This window comes from Oreochromis niloticus, linkage group LG3, assembly GCF_001858045.2.
Source record: "Oreochromis niloticus isolate F11D_XX linkage group LG3, O_niloticus_UMD_NMBU, whole genome shotgun sequence".
NCBI classification, from domain to species: domain Eukaryota; kingdom Metazoa; phylum Chordata; class Actinopteri; order Cichliformes; family Cichlidae; genus Oreochromis; species Oreochromis niloticus.
In genome coordinates, this window is record NC_031967.2 from 35,657,376 (window position 1) to 35,674,942 (window position 17,567).

Here is a 17,567-nt window from a genome sequence, read left to right on the forward strand (position 1 = left end):
TTGAGATGGAGACCCTTGGAGTCTTTTTCTTTTGTTTTATTTATGAAACACTTTGTTATGAGTGAGCTCCGTTATTCGTGCCTTTTTAAAAAGCACATTGTGTTGAATTAAAAAAGTTGTTAAATAATCAGTGTTGTCACTTTCATGTTTTCTAACACTTTTAGCTGATTATAATTTACTGGGCAAACAGTTTAGAATTATTTTTAAGTGTATTTCCCACATGATTTGAAAAATATTGAAAATTTAAAGTGTTATTTCCCACATTATAAGTTAGAAAATATCAAGAAGTTTGAGTTTATTTCCCACAGTGTATGAGTTGCAATATGTAAACATTTTTGAGTGTATTTCCCACCTTTAATAAGTTGAAAAATATTGAACATTTTGAGTTTATTACTCCCTAATTATAAGTTGAGGAATATCAACATTTATAAGATAACATTAAGATAATTTAAGGCAACTGCAAATGTAATTTTTATTTTAGTTGAACTTAAAACTTTTAAAAACATCACTAAAATATTGTTGTATAATCTGTTACACAACAACTTTTGAGTTCTGTGAACTTATTAGGGTTTACAGTGCAGGTTTTTATGATATATTACAGCAGTGAGCTTGTGTCATTCACTGAGCTTCAGTAAAGATTCAAATTGCATTTATTCAAATTTCCTATCAGCTTAAATCTTCACTCAAAGACAAGTATCTTTGACAGTGTATATATAGATGTATTATATATAAGAGACAAATATTGTTCGTTTAATATGTTGGCATTACTAAATTTGGCTTAATGCTTACATATATGTGGAAAAAGAAAATGTACAAGCTGTAATAATTGTTTCTGATAGAATGAAGAGTAGACTGATATATTAAATATCCCTTTATTGGGTGAGAAAATCAGACCATGTCATAACTGCTTTAAGTCATACAGAATAGATATCAGAGCCTTAAACAGGCTGACTTCTGCTAAATGGGTCAAACTGGGCAGAAACTATACAAATACATAACATCCTTATAGAATATGATGTAACACTATAGATCAACTTAGCTCAGAATATATAAAGCATATAAACAATTACAGCAATATGATGCAACAAACACAGCAGTGCTACTAATCCAAAATACTCAAAGCTTCATAGAACTGAAACAAACATTTATTTTTAGCTCCATTCTGCTGCTGATACATACTTTAGGTTTCTGAATATTAAACTTGTTTCTGCCTTTCATAGTGTGTAACTTGAAGGCCCTGAGTACTTTCTCCCACACTGAAAACACTGGGATGATAACATTACTTCAACATTACCTAATAAGACTCAGGACAGACAATTAGTTTTTTGTTTTTTTTTAACTTTCCTACCAGTCCTTATAAAAAAAACAGGGAACAGTCTGTCTATTCTCTCCATCTGTCAGCTGCTGCTGGCTCTTCCTCCTCCTCTTCCTCACACACTGCTGAGTTTGTCCTGGTGGATCATCAGGGGTGCAAAGCCTCACAGATGATGTGCAGCAGTGGGTTCCTCAGTCTGTCCTCACGCTGGACACTTGCAGTCGTCACACATGGAAATCAAATGTGTGATAAGCTGCAGGATTCAAACACAAGTGTAACTTATAAATACATGTTCATACTTTTATTCCACAATCAGAGAGAAAGAAACAGAGAGAGAGTGCAGGACAGACAGACAGGTGACAGTCTCAGGTGTATACACTGCTACAAAACAGCACAAGAGAAGGAGGATTTAGTGTTTGTGTTATTACGAGTGCTAAACAAGAAGAGTTCCCAGATGGTCCAGTGGACACATGTGTGACTCCTGTGATTAAAGCATCTTTCTTTCAGCTTAACGACTGAACCGTCAGCTCGTTCAAACACACGTTAAAGTCCGTTTGGCTCGACTCCACCGAACAGAGGCAGCAATATAACATAGCTAACATTAACAGTTCAGTGAATCCTGCTTGTGCCGTGATATTCAGGACTGCAAACCGAGCAGCATCACTGACGTTCACCTTGTTGTGTTTGTGGATATATGACTGACTTTAATTATCCATAAACTCATCACATTCTCTGTAAGATTAAGGTCAACTATTGAACGGCGTATATTTTAAAGTAAAGGCTTTAAAACCAAGTAAACGCTGAAAGTACAAACATCGCTAACGTCACATAACTTTGCCGACATGTGGCCAACAGTCATGTTTTAATGTACTTCATTATTAAACATTTGCATATAAATAAGTGACATAATATTCAGTACAGTGGAACCCCGGCTTACGAAAAATTCAAGTTACAAAAGACACTGAACGGCAATATTTCTGCCTGTGGTACGGCAAAATGCCCGAGTAACGAAATCTGCTGGCTCTGATTGGCTGAGCCTACAATGTCCACAATACCTTCCAAATCATGTGACAACCCCTTGGCTTCCGTACTTGCGCTTCGCGGTTCCACTTGAACGACGTATTTTTGTTCTAGTTAACAATTAGCCTATAGCCTATCGTTCAGCATCGCCTCAGTCAAAATGTGCAATGGGTGCTTCGACTTACAAAAATTTTCGACTTACGAAAGACCCTCGGGAACGAATTAATTTCGTAAGTCAGGGTTCCACTGCACTTACTTTTAAAAGTTTACTCTTTGGCCGCTCCGCTTTTGCCGTTTTTTTCCGGCAAAATTATCCACACCCATCGCCACGCTATGAAGTCTGGGATATGTTGGGCCATGAAGTCTACACCGCCACATCCTTAAAATTCAGGGAAATGAAGGACGCATTTGACGGCCGCATTTCGAGCAGCCTTTGAATTGGGACAGCCTCTAATGGAGACAGCAGTGATGTGTCACTTAAACCTCCAATGTTTGGACCACCAAAAGGTAAATCAGATTTGAGGACCTGCATTCAGAGAGTGTTTCAATAAATTTTATTTTTATTTGTCTAAAAAGTTCAGTGTCATAAATTTATATTAAATTGTGGAATTTTTTAAGTTAAAAATGTCTAGACTTCATTACGGTTGTGATAACCTCCACACTGATTTGCACTGACAGGAAAAGTTATAGAAAAAAGTATAGAAATGTAATAAAGATAAAACTTAAAGTAACTTTCAAATATTTATTTTGGTGTGGAAAAATCATCCACTAGGAAGATGGTCAGAAACCAAATCAAGTTCATTATGCGTCATAATTTCTTTCTTTTTGTAAAACACAACATTTAAAACTGATAGGTTTGTAGCTTAAACCTATTTGCTGGAACGTTCAAGACAATTCAACTACACAGCAGAAAGCATTGAACACCAAGCAGAGCTCTTTATGATTCTCATGCACGAGGGAGAGAACTGCGATGAGTGCCGTTCCTTCCGCTCGAACCCCAGTCGCTCTCGTCCGCTCCCCCGTGACACTGCTCTTTTATTGAGGTCACATGAATATGCAAAGGTTCATCAACATATGACGTATACATACAAACACAGAGTACCTTGCTTGTGTGTTGTGTAAGCATATGTGTGTGTGGTTGTGTGTGTGTGTGTGTGTGTGTGGGGGGGGGGACCCCATAAATGACTTCCCTAAACCTGCTGGTCTGGAAGTCCAGCAGTTCATCTAAACAAAAGGCACTTAGACTAAAACAGACATAGATGTGTTTATCCTACCACAAAACAATAAGAGAAGGTACGACCTCTCCCATGCTCCCTGGATGTGGGTGTGAATGCCCGAGCACTCTGGAATGCACACAAAGTCTTTGCAGACTATTAAGGAGCAAACCTCTACCAACATGACATTGATTATATAACTCTAAGCATATATGAGTAGATATTTCTAAGGATAAATGACAATCAACAATACAAATCCAACAAAAACAATAACAACTTCCTTGTTTCAGTGAATAAATGAATATGTCACACAATTTTGTATACTCCGTTCAGGTTTTGTGTCTCTGTACATGAACGTGAGAAAAATAAAGGTTGACAAAATGAAGCTTTTGAGTGCAGGTGATGCTGAAGGTAATTCAGGAAAATGATGCAGGGGGGTTTTGGGCACATACACTACAAGCCATGCATGTGTTACAGAAAGTAGATGTTATAGCATGCAGGGTGAGAACTCGTTACTGTATGTACTGTTTTGAAAGACAATCCTTCTTCCACAACTGGCAGGAAGAAGGACAAATCAGGAGGAAACAGCTCTGTTCGTTCTGGCTGTATTTTTAATTATTGCAAATGCAGGAACCATCGTACTTTTAATAAAATTTCTCCATGATGATTTAAAACGGTACGTTGGCAAACTTTTATTGCATCTACATTTTTGACTGTTGTCTGCATTTGATTTTGTCTGACTGTAGTGTTGTGTGTTGTATATTACAGATCAACAACATGATGAAACACTGCTACTGTCGGGTCCAAACTTAGACCCCGCTGACCCCGAGACTTATTCCTGTGAAGGACAAAAAAAGCAAGGCAACAGCGGTCGATCGATTTACTTGTGCAAGGGAGGCCTTGTCGGTATCTCAGGAATGCACTTCGAATCCTAGGACAAAATGACCCCCCTTGGTTACAAAGACAAGGCACTGTGTGTGTGTGTGTGTGTGTGTGTGTGTGTGCAAGCATGTGTGCGAGAATGTGCGTGTGTGTGTGTGTGTCTTTGTATGCGTGACTTCCTGATCACAACTGTTTCTAACAACATCCTTGGTCATAAAAAGGTAATCTCCTCCACACCCTATATATGGCTCAATCCCTGTATTGGTTCACCATACACAACACAGTGAAGCCATAAAAAGGACAGGAAGCTTACCAAACATCAAACAAACATTCACATGGGATGTGCTTGTGGTATAAACACTACAGCCTCCCCCCAGAACCTCGAGAGGCTGGGGAGGGGGACAAAGGAATGCCTTAAATCACAGAGTTTGAAACAATGTAGAGGTAGTAAACATAAAAATGACAACATTTAACAATTCACTTTAACAGCTACTGTGTTCCATGATCAAATGAGTCAAACCAACAGCGACTTTCTTACCTGCTCCAGTTGTGCTACGGTTAAAAAGAAACATACAAGAGCAAAAAAAAGCTCACTATAAGAAAATTTGCCTTTTAGTGCCAAGAAAAAATTACACTTGTAAGATGAAAAAAGACAAGAAAAGAGAATCACAGATGTTAAAATGCTGATTCTTTGCTTTTGAAAATCTTTTTCAGCATTTGTTTATTTTCTAAACTGAGCTTTTGAACTAAGAGTAAATAGAAATGATATTTCAGAAGCAAATAATTATAGATGTAGTGAGTTATTGTGTAATTTCCCCATATATAACGCATATGCACTATGATGTATTATTTTCACTTGAAAGTACTCAAATGAAGATCATTGTATATCATGGGGATAATAGCTGTGGGTCTTTAAGGAAGAAAGAACAGTAATTATTTGCAGGTTTGCAGGATGCAATCAGTGCTGTTTTATGCAATAAAATATTCTCTCTTTTCTCAACACAAACCAACAGTTAGCATCACTACAGGTTACAGCACGTACGTCACATCACAAACATAACTATGTTTCTTAGCATGTTTTATTCCAGCAGGTGTCACTGTTGTTGTTTTCTTCTTCTTCTATTTCGCTTAATAACAGTTTACTCACAACTGCAGTCTGACAGTTTTTATGAGATCAGAAAATAAAGAAGCAGATCACTTACGTTTCTCATCAGTGACAGTGTGATAAAAGTTTACTGTGTAAGTAATGAACAATATAAACATGAAGAGGAGTTTCCTTCATTGTTTTGTGGATCAGCTCTAGATTGTGGCTCATTATTATCTTTCCACCAAACCCTCTAGCAGTCTCATTTACATTGTTGATCAAATTGTTTTCACTTATTTATCTGATGAGCTCAAAGTTTTCCGACATCCAACCGTCGACTTTGTGTAGAAATCCTGTTATTTAGACAGTAAATAAATGAAAAGCAGCAGAGAAGCAGCAGAGCTGCTGTCACTCCACAGTAGAGGCCGATCCTCCCTCGACTCTCTGTGTTTGATGCCTCAGGTTTTCTCGCAGATTCAGGAAAATCCCTCACTGCTGTAGAGACACAAACACATCTGAGTCACTTATAAATAAATATTACATTAAAACCACACTAAATAACTCACATCTCTAAGAAGGATCTTATTGGTCCAAAAAAGTGCCAAACTAGACATGTTTAAATTGTTCTCCTGAATCATCTCACCAGTGACGTTGAGTCGACATCTTCCAACACTGAAGCCATAATCAGTGTTGACCTCACACAGGTACAGACCCGAGTCATCAGTCCTGAGTCTGGACAGTTGAAGTCTGATTCGTCCTTCTCTGAGGGCGTCTTTGTCACTCTGGACTCGTCCTGAAAACTTTGCATCCTGAGACTCTGACACCTCAACACCTTCATGAACACGATACAGGACTGAGACTTTATGCTCAGTTATCAGTCCACAGAGGATGTTGAGAGTTTTGGTGACTCTGTCAGGTTTGGTGGTGAACATCCACTCCAGTGTGATGTTGTGGTTCTCCTCTGCCTGATAGGAGGTCTGTGTCACATTGACTACAAATGATCCTGTTGAGGAGACAGAGAGGGAAAGAGAGGAGCAGACACACTGAGAACTGGAACAAATCTGTTGTTGAGCTTTATTTGGAGTTCATAAAGTGAAGCTGTAAACTAACCACAGACACATGAGGTGAGGATGATGAGCAGCAGGATCCCCCTTCTCCCTGTGAGAGGAGACAGAGGTGAAGAGTCATCAACACATGAGGTCAAAGGTCAGTCAGTTAAATAAATAAAGTTGGGTAGTCAAAAATGATGAGGTATTTCGGATAGTTACAGATTAAGGGGAGTCTACACCACCTTCTGTTTCAGATAGGGCCCAGGGTGGCATACATATGTTTTGGTATTACTTGAGCATTTGTGATTAACTTATGATAGACTATGGGCAGGGCTGTGAGTACTCAGACTGTGTTTTTGAACGCAATATGGATAAGATCTTGGAGAAGAACAACAGGAATTGAGAGACCTGGTGACCAGTGACGGACATTAGACCAACTGTATAATTGGGAGCAGTGTTCGCACTAACCAAATCAACTTGACCTCAGTGCATGACCTGACTCGACAAACAAAGACCTTTTAGAGGCATACTTCCCGGCTTACTTTGAGTCATCTGTTACCAGGCAGACTCCAATGCAGCAGGTTGCTGAAAACACAGGCCTCTATTCTGTTTCTATATAATATGTGGTGTATGGTAAGCATGTATGCAATTCTTCCACAGCTCTAGGTCACTTTACTCAATAGATCGGCCGAACATCGCGTCGCCGAAGCTTCCAACCATCAATTAAACGACCGAGCTTCAACTCTTTAATAAGCACAAAAATGCAATGTGTATAACATGAATACAGTTGCACCTGCAATGAAAGATTATTATGTGATTATGATAACACCTGAAATACAGACTTTAATGTAACATCAACAGCTTCAATAAATGCTTTGATGAAATGATAACTAATGCAACATGAATAGTAACAGCAAAATAATTTTCTAATCTCCACAACACACTGAAGTATAAACATTTAACATTGACAGAAAATCAAAATAAAACCTAATGCTATGCCAGCTTCGAGCTTTGATTGACAGTCTGTACAAACCTGATGACATGAACGCCTAAAAATCTGAAGTCACGAAAACAGATCCATGCGCTTGTCTGTGTCACTGCTTCACAGACTAGCATCATCAAGATGCAGTCATAGCCAAAATAGTCAGCAGGTGTCACTGTGGCGAGGGTTTCAGATTGTTTCGAAGTCTTGATGCAAATGCTTTGAATGTTTCAGGGTTTATGAAACCTTGCTTTGCCCATCATTAGTTCATCGTTTACGCCTTTGGGTTGTCCTGCAGCTCTGCAGAACATGATCGGATAAAAAAAATGAGATAGCAACAGTAGGTATTTTATCTTTATCTGTTGCTTTGTGTCTGTACGTAAATTGTTAAAAGCTAAAGTTAAAGATAAAACTATAACGAATGAAGTGCAAATCCTTCTCGGAATGATAATCCAACATGGCAAAGGTGAAGATGAGCAGAGAAAGAGTCAAATCCAAGTCCACAATGCCAATTGGTTTGTTCCCTGTGGTGTCACTACTGGGATTTCCAGCAGTGAACTTCTGATATCCAGTCTTCTGAACACTCATATCACAGGACTCCCAGGAACTGACCAAGTATCTCCAGGGACTCCAATTTATTCTATGTTAATGGCCTACTCATCTCTCTCCTCCTAAAACAGTCAATCACTGTGTTCACATATAATCCACCAATATCTAGCCACACAATATTGTTCTCTCCATGTCTGACCTTTCACCCACTTTTAACTAAACCTAAGGTTATTTCATTTTAATCACATCATTTCCTTTTAACTCTTAACACAGAAATTCCATCACATTTGAAGATTCAGTCTAATATGATTAACCTTCAACTCATGTTTCATTCAATTTGGGCAATTCAACACATTCTCAGAAGACGATTTAACATAAACCCTTTTAAATTCAGATGTTTTCCTCTTTAAAACTCTGAGAATGACAATGTACTCAAAACAATTTATTTCTACTAAATCATATATATTTTTAAATTCAGACATTCAGAGAAGTTAGTGTGTCCCATTTGTCATTTTTCATCAACTGCTCAGCCCACAGGATCATTTGTAGTGAATGTGACACAGACCTCCTATCAGGCAGAGGAGAACCACAACATCACACTGGAGTGGACGTTCACCACCAAACCTGACAGATCAACACGTTACATTGTGTGAACACTGTCATAGATAAACATGAACTGTTAAATGCTGACCAAGTCTCAGTCCTGTATCAGGTTCATGATGGTGTTGAGGTGTCAGAGTCTCAGGATGCAAAGTTTTCAGGACGAGTCCAGAGTGACAAAGACGCCCTCAGAGAAGGACGAATCAGACTTCAAATATTTTTTTTCTAAAGATTTTAAAGTTCATCCTAAATCTGGGTAAAGATCAAAGTTTTATATAAAAGAAATCCTAAAGCTGTGAGCAGTGATGAGGAGGACTTGTGAGAGGCTTAGTGTTGCTCTATTTTCCTTCAGTTTGATTTGATCACTGTGATTGCTTTTGTTGAACTTCAATGTTTTATTATAAACACTGGTCAATCTTTCCGAGGCTTTTTTTTTCTAATCAGTGTCAGTTTTATAGTTCAGCTGAACATTCAAGTCAACACTTCTGTTCTCTCAGTAAGTTTTAGTTTATTTTTTCTGGTTAATATCAGAAGTTTTTTTTTCAAACCAATAAACTACACTGAAGTTCGGCTCTGTCAGCAGTAAATAAACACTTCTTCATGCACTGACAGATATGTTATAGTTTATTTTATTGGTATTTTGTTTTATTTAAAATTACTGTAAGTGACTCAGATGTGTTTGTGTCTCTATAGCAGAGAGGGATTTTGCTGAACCTGAGAGATCAAACACAGAAAGTGGAGAAAGGATCGCCCCCCTACTGTGGTCTGACAGCAGCTCTGTTGCCATCTACGTCATCAGATGTAGAAACTCAGCTCTACAAGGTCCCAGTGGATATAAACACTGTTATATTATAATCTAGCTGCAGCTGTATTTTGTGATCTAAGATGTAAAACCACTCATGGCATTTTTTACACTTCTGATGATTTATATTCAGTTTTAATTTACAGCAAAATAACAAGATATTCTTTTTTTTGATCACCTTAAATAAATGAAATATGATACGGGTACTTGGAACTGAAAATTTTAGTTCCAAGGAATCCAATGGAAGGAAACGGGGAAAATCACTCTCACTCCTCTTCTGCCACACACTGCACTCCGCCAGTCACTCTCCACTCGTCACAAATAAATCCCCACAAGGAAACAGAAACAGGTCTGGGGAGTCTACATGCAAAGAGAATGCAGATTAGAACGAAGGCAAAACCCCACAAGAGCTATGAACAATCTCAGAGGTGGGGCTACACTGACGCGATTCACACAACAATCCAGCAATGAGTAGCCTCGCTTCTTCCATTTAAGTAGTGGCAGGATAATGAGGTGCAGGTGTTCACTCTCCCACAGGTGCGTAGGCCAAAGGCAGGAACCCATAAAGAGTTCCCCCAGGCGAGAAAGAGAAATAGAGAGAGAGAGAGAGAAAGCAAAACAACACCAAAGCCCTGTTGAAAGCTGAAAGCTGAATAATCTTCAGGCTGGTCTGTTGGACCGTGACAGGTCTGTTGATTCTAGACTGGTTTTCTTAGGGTGTGGAAAGAAAAAAAACAATTGCATTACTAACACCCTTATTAATCCTTTAAGTCTAATAATAGAGTGTGGGATTTTTAATTGATAAAAAAACAAATGAAGCTAGACTATTCCTTTAACTAACAGGTTTGGGAACCATAACTGCCCTGTTTGGTGCTATGACTGAATGAGTTAAATAGTTCGCTTCCATTACACGACAACCTCTTCTTTTTTTTTTTTTACTATTTAAGGCACATATTTTTCAAGGTAAAAACCACCAACAACCAAGTTTTAAACACCATCTGTTTAATAATCCATAATTATTATTTTTTTTGCATTTGAGCAAATCAATTAATAAATAATACATTGATTTGCTAAATTATTTTCAGTTTAAGGTGAGTGAGGAAATAGCTACCACACGTTATTGAATATTTATGTGGAACTGCATGAGTTCCAACAACTCTATAACCAAATGGCACAGTTTAATAGCTGCATGTATAGTAGCTACAGATGATAAAAAAAAAACTCCATCCACCCATAATAATAAAAATAAATAAATAAATAAATCTGTAAAACCTTTAGTAAAACCTTCAGTAAGACTTTTACTTTAACATAAGGAATTTCTTATGTGCTTTAAATGTTTTTAAACACACTGAAATATAACCATTTAACATTGACAGAAACTTCTGTCAAAAAAATAAAAAATAAATAAATACAGAAACAAACAAACAAAAAACATACTAATGTTTGTCTTTTTATGGAATGTTTTTCCATTAGTGTAGCTAAACTAATGGAAAGCTATTGTTGGTGATTGCTGTTAACTAATAGAACAGCCATAAACTATGTATAAACTGAGTCACTGACATTAGCAAGCAGAGGAAACGTATGAGTGAACTTTAACTGACATAGTGTGCAAACATGAATGTTCTTTACAGTCTGTTAGCTGTTAGTAAATTGCCACAGTTTCCTTTTACTGACTGTTTCGTCACAGGTTTCTTCATAATTTACACAGAGGCCAGTCTACCATGGACAGAGATAATACACTGATGGCAGTTTTCAAATGTTTATTGAACTGGCTGCAGTTGCACAGGGGACTGGAGAGTGGCTCAGGAGGGGTGGGGTTAATGCAGGCCAAGTACTTAATGGTATCCGTGCACTTAAAAGAATGCCGGATGTTTTCTTACTTCCTGGTATGAATTGTGAGGAAGTGGGGGTCGGGTAGGCAGGCATATAGATATGCAGGAGATCTGCCATCCTTTCAACCACTAAAAACTTGGGATAATAAGGAGATTAACATTCGGTTTGAATGGTAGTCAATGCAGGCCCAGGAGAGACTTCAGCCCACTTCTCTGTCTGCATGGAGTAAAGAACTAGAGAAACACAAGTGAGGGAGGAAAGAAGGAGGCTGGCTCCCCATAAACTTCAGTGTTAAAATGTGTAAAGTGAAACTCAGCGACATTAAACATCTTTAGAAGATGATGGGAAAATTAACTGGTGGCAATAAAAGTGGATGAGTCCAAACTTTAATTTCTCTCAAATTTGAAGGAAAAGACTGACTCAGGACCAATGAGAGGGGAGGATACATTGAATTGATGACAGGACACATTGATTGACATACAAGATACATTACAGGATACATTGATTGACAGAGTGGTAAATATACTAAAGCCTGGGAAGTCCACTAGTGACCAACAGTGATTTCGACAAATAATCTGTTTATAAATGAAGAGGCCTTAGTCAGGTCCAAGTCTATGTACTTGCCTGTTGTTGCTTAAACAATATCTCTGTCATTCAACAGTCTGGTCACTGTATCTCACACACACACGCACATGTGTTTGTGTGTATATATATATATCTATATAGATACACACACACACACACACACACACACATATATATATATATATATATATATATATATTACTGCTGTCAAAATTAACGCGTTAACGCAGATTAAGCTGTCATCACGATTATCACGACAAAAAATTTAACGCTATTAACCCATCTGGAGTGCAGATTGACTCAAAGTCCCTGAAATGTTTCTGTCGATACATTTCGGGCAGTTTGTCCAAGTAGTTACCTTTGCACCTGCGCAAATGGGCAGTTGATGTGGTAGTGACGGGCAGCTGAACCAGTCAACTCAATCTGGAAGATGATAAATGCACATTGGCCCTCTCGATGGGAAATTTGAGTATTAAAAAAAATAACAAGATAGAACAGTGACCGACATAAAGTTTTATGCACATTGTGCAAGAAGGAATTCTTTTTTTTCACTGAAGCACTTCCAGCTTAAAATGTCACATTGACATGATGTATAAGTTAGCTGGGGATGCTGCTAGCACTTTCGTTAACGCGTCACCCAGCTTGCGAGAAACCACTCACGGAGCATCGGGGACTCAGTAAGTCCACCTCAGACATATTGACTGACACAATGCCAAGTGGATTGCAACAAACTGCAGACCTATTAATATCACTGAGAGCAAGGGCGTAGATTTGATTTTGGCATTGGTGGGGATGGATGATTCAACCACTGAACCCTGCCCTGTTTCTTTTTTTTTTTTCCTTTTTTGTTTTTGCTTCTTGATAAAAATAAGAAATATACTTGCCTACATATGCTATTTTACATGCTTTTAACCCTAGAACACTATCGCTATAAATAGTAACACAATCACTAGTGCCGGGTGATTTTTACCCGATATAATATAACCAATAAAAAGTAATCAAATATATCAAAATATGACAACACATAACAAATTAGAGTGGTCGTCTTTTACTTTCAACTGTGCCATGTCTAACAAAATGAAAAAAAAAACCCTCCTAAAACAAAATAATGACTCTGGAAAGCTGGTCTTTGGTCCACCCATTCCTGGGAAATTTGAGACTTCCCTGGTGAAGGCACAGGCTCCCCGACACGCAAACAGCTGCAGGAGAGAGAAATCAAGTAAATGTATTTTCCCGGGTGTAAATCACCCGGCGATAGTGTTCTAGGGTTAAACCATTTAAGATTACAATTCATAGTTTTATATGTGAATTATATAATATTAAATTACTATTAAACAAATGACTGACTAACTATTTTAGACTTTAGTTTACTTCAGCCATTTTCCATATATATCAGGTATCATACAAAAGTAAAAATAGAGTTATGACAATAAAAGAATATGACTTTAAGGACTTAACAACATTACTTCAGTTGTAGTACACCAACATCTCTGATACATTGAAACACTGAATGACCTGGTGGTTTTTGTCCATAAAACGACTCATCTAAGATTACCACAAAGTAAAAGATCTCTCAGCAAAATTATGCAACATTTTAATTTGTGCAGATCTTGACCTCTCAGTAATGTTTGTAGGGTGAGTGCATTTTTAAAACAATTTGTGCAAACTGCACTACAAGGTGGAATATTTGCAAAATCATGACTACCTCATGATATTTTGTCTCAAAAATTAACCCTATGAATATGTCAGTACCATTAGCATGAAATTATTGTGTCACCAACATTTTAACGTTAGACATATAATTTTAACAGCCTCTGTAAACTAATATCCTGGCCTGCTCGAGGCTGCCGTTTTGTCTGACAGTTTCAATCAAAATTAGAAATGGTACTCTGGGAGACTGAGATAACTATGGGCAGAAATCTGTGCCATCAGAAACTGAATTTGAATAAGTTAAATTTGAATTTGAATTGCTTGGATTGAATCTGAATTGTAAGTTGAATAAAAGCTTTTGAAAACTGAATTTGAATTAGTCTAATTTGAAATTGAATTTATGGTTTGAAAATGATCATCATTAAATTGAAATTGAATTTTATATTTTGGAAATGAATTGATTTGCTTTGAAACTGCATTTTATCCTTTAAAAATTCAGCTCTCGAATAATTTCAGTTTCACTTCTCATCATTCAGTTTCAGTTCTACAATTCAATTTCAGTTCCAAAATTCAGTTTTTTGGGACTTACATCCGGTTCCGGTTCAAGCGCAGATTAATAGAACTACGTTTTGCTAGTGGACTGAAAGTGTTACTGACGGGAATCTACAGCGTCTTGAGCTGAATTAAGACTTCAGAAGTCATTCGTCATGTCGAATGACCAGCGGATAAACTCTCAGGTTGGTAATAAATGTATTACATGTATAAGAACAAGCGTCATGTTAACAAATGATAGCCGTACAGTAACTTTTATGCTTATTGTAGCTGCTAGCTAAAAACGCTAATTTAGCGTAGTTTGCCCTGAATTCAGCTTTGACAAACAAATATGATCGACTGTTTCTAGTAGAATTCCAAAGTTGTCATCTTGGACCCTCTCAGAGCTCTGTATGCTTGCAGAGACCCCTACAGTAGGGAAACATGCAAAACGGTGTCCAAACCTTTGTATTTTAGCTTTATTTATGTCTTACACAGCATCCCAACTCTTTAGCTAACTTAATAACTTTAGCTAAAGTGAATAGTTAGTCTAATTCATTAGTGCAGCATTACTGGATCACCTCTGTTTGAAGTAATATGATATACAACTATCACTGTGTTTAACTACCATGATAATTCTTAGGGTACTATCAAAGAGCACAACAGATGGAGCTTTTAAAAAATCCTCTAAACAAAATGGAGCCGACATGGCGCTCAAAACAGGGAAGAGGGCAGAACAGAAAAAAAACAAAATGGAGCAAAACACACGTTCTCTTTCAAATGGGAATTCTCCTTATGGGGAAAAGAAGGATCCCGGACGAGCCCCCACTTATGTTACGACCCCCTCTGCTAGGCGTCAGGGGAGGAGAAACATACACAAGCCCCCAACACAAAACTGAGTAAAGAAAAGAGGTTTTAATTAGTGATGTGACGTTCTGTATCGAGGCTTCGAAGCGTGTGTCGAGTAATGGAGGGGGCGTTTCCGCGAAGCGCGTATCGAGGCTTGCTTCGTTTATGGGAGGAGTTGAAAATGATGACGTCCGAAGCCTCGCTGCCCGGCTAAACCACGTGACTGGTTCATGAAGCGGTTCGAACTTTGCCGCGAGCTATGACAGTGATATAAACCCCTTAGACTTCATTCAAAATGTGGGTGTTTGATGGAGAGTTACGGTTACTGAGAGTTTGGAGACAGTTTGGAGGTTTAGGAGAGTGAGGAGAGAAAGTCAGGAGAGAATGGAGACAGCTAAGAAGAGGAGGATGTCCTCCCCTGTGTGGGAACATTTTGATTTTATTCCTCCCAACAAGGTATGTACATTTGTACAGATGATGTATTTTCATAATACTGATGGTGCAATACAATTTATGTTAAGCTGTCTTTACTTTTGTACAAGGTGAAGTGTTTGCTATGTGCCAGGGAGCTGGGATATAACAACAACACCTCATCCATGCTTAGGCACTACAGAGCTTTGCATGAGAATAAGGGGAACACCGACTGTGGAGCAAGACCAGGTGAGCCATCAAATGCCATGATAATATAGCATGCAGTAATCTTACTAAATGATAGAACAATATTATACAACTGTAATAAGTTACATGTGTGATATTTATATTTGTGCTTTGTTTTTATTGTCTTTCCTCAGGAGAACAATCTCAAATAGATGGAGACCTGGTTAGCATGGTGATTGAGGACTCCCAGCCATTTAGCATTGTGGAGGACAAAAGATTTAAAAGATATGTTAAATCATTAAATCCTAGCTATGTTCTCCCCACTAAAAAGGTCATAAAAGCAGTGACAATGTAGTTTTTAGAAAATAAAATGTGAACAGGCAGGACTGCGGCTCAAAGCCTCAGTGTGTAGCTGTCCATACCTCAGCGTTACAAAAGCACAACCACTTTCCACACCCCAACCACACCTCACCTCACAGCAAATGATCATTTCCATTTTAAGCATTTCCAAATAATCATTTTCCATACTGCCAGTATAAATAGACACAGTATACTGCCATCACTACAATATACATGTTTTACACACTCCTTTTGTTGTTGACATTTACAGGCTGTGTGCAAAATGCCACACTCTTCAAATTCATGGCAACTAATATTTTCACATCCACTAGATGTCCTACTAGAGCAAATGAAGCTTCAAGACGCTTTGCGCTGGGGTGAACCAATTGGATGAAAAGCTTCAGTGCTTCATGAAGCTTCATCTGCCCATCACTAGTTTTAATTTCAAACTTTAAACAGAAAACCAACAGGGCTGTTCAAAAGACCACTGGGCAAACAATTATTACATAAAGAAAAAACAGTCAAGAGTAAAAGCTAAAGGTTAACTAAGGGAAGCTGGCAGCACACAAAGTAAAAGCTAAAGGTTAACTAAGGCAAGCTAGCATCACAAAACTCAAGTGAAACTAAGTTCAGCTGGCTTAGTAAACAAAGAGCAACACAGCAAACAGGTTTAACAAACAAGCTTCACATGCAAAGCAGACAAGGAGAACACTGCATGTTCACTTCAAAGCAGCAGTTTCCCAGAGTGTGAAGGATCTTCAGCCTTTTTATACTCCCAGGTGCAGACAATCAGCCAGTCAATTGTCTTGGAGTGGTCATGGGATCTCCAGGCAGCCAATCGTCCGCGAGGTCTGGCACACTGTGATCTGCATAAAAGAAGGCTGGCACAGGACTCCCAGCAGCCAGTCATCCACGAGTCCTAGCACACTTAGATTTGCATAAACACAAAAGGGTAGTCTCACTCGCTCCAAGGCCCAGGGCCATAACATTTACCCAGTGGGGTGAGGGTGGAAGAACTAATGATCTGCAGATCAAATTAATATTAGCATAAAATAGGTCTAAAATCTAAGTCTGAAAGCACATAGTTCAAAGTCCGGGCAATGTATTATGTGAGTATCCTGGACCACTCCTCATCATATTTCACCAGACTGTTATAGTCAAGAGTGTCACTCAGGCTTTCACTTATCACTATTTAGATTTTCTGCGAGTTGCCTTTCCAGCTGACTCTTCATTTCTGAGAGCGTTTGTGTGAGTTAAGTCTGCAAGATGTTTTCTGCAAACCATTCAGAGAAGATTTAGTTTGGACTTTGGACTGTGCCGTCAAAGTTTTCATCAAAACTGTTCATATGTTTCTGCTTTTGTGTCCTTATAAATATTGGTAAAAATGTACCCCAATCATAGAACAAGGCAGTGTTGATTTAAAATAATAACAATTATTTGTAACATTAAAAATGTCATGTTTCTTGTAAAGTGTACATACAGAGTGGGACGCATATCAAAAAACATTACCTCCTTCTGGTCTCAATAAAGTTTGTTAGGGAGTTGTGTGGGGAATTTGGTTTGACATACTACACATTTCAGTAAACATATTCATCACTGCACTCAAGATAAGGCACAAAAACCAACTAGTCTGACTTCATGGTTGTCTAATACCTTCATAACTTATAGAGATAGGTGGAGCTGAGC

At 38.1% G+C, this 17,567-nt stretch overlaps 1 protein-coding gene across 1 annotated transcript; it reads right to left on the reverse strand.

The window, feature by feature from the left end:
• Positions 1-5,522: 5,522 nt before the first annotated feature.
• On the reverse strand, positions 5,523-7,116 carry LOC109198936 (uncharacterized). Its single transcript, XM_025904921.1, has 4 exons — positions 7,107-7,116; positions 6,626-6,673; positions 6,159-6,518; positions 5,523-6,010 (listed from the first exon to the last, which is right to left on the reverse strand). The coding sequence occupies exons 1-4, from the start codon at positions 7,114-7,116 to the stop codon at positions 5,826-5,828; spliced, it is 603 nt and encodes a 200-aa protein (XP_025760706.1). The 3' UTR covers positions 5,523-5,825.
• Between the last annotated feature and the right edge of the window lie 10,451 nt (positions 7,117-17,567).

Bases quoted from the DNA above. Each gene is read 5' to 3' on its own strand.
- LOC109198936 (XM_025904921.1), bottom strand. The intron at 6,519-6,625 runs GTTAGTTTACAG...TCTCCTCAACAG, and splicing joins CCTCACCTCATGTGTCTGTG to GATCATTTGTAGTCAATGTG. The intron at 6,011-6,158 runs GTGAGATGATTC...GTGTCTCTACAG, and splicing joins ATGTCGACTCAACGTCACTG to CAGTGAGGGATTTTCCTGAA.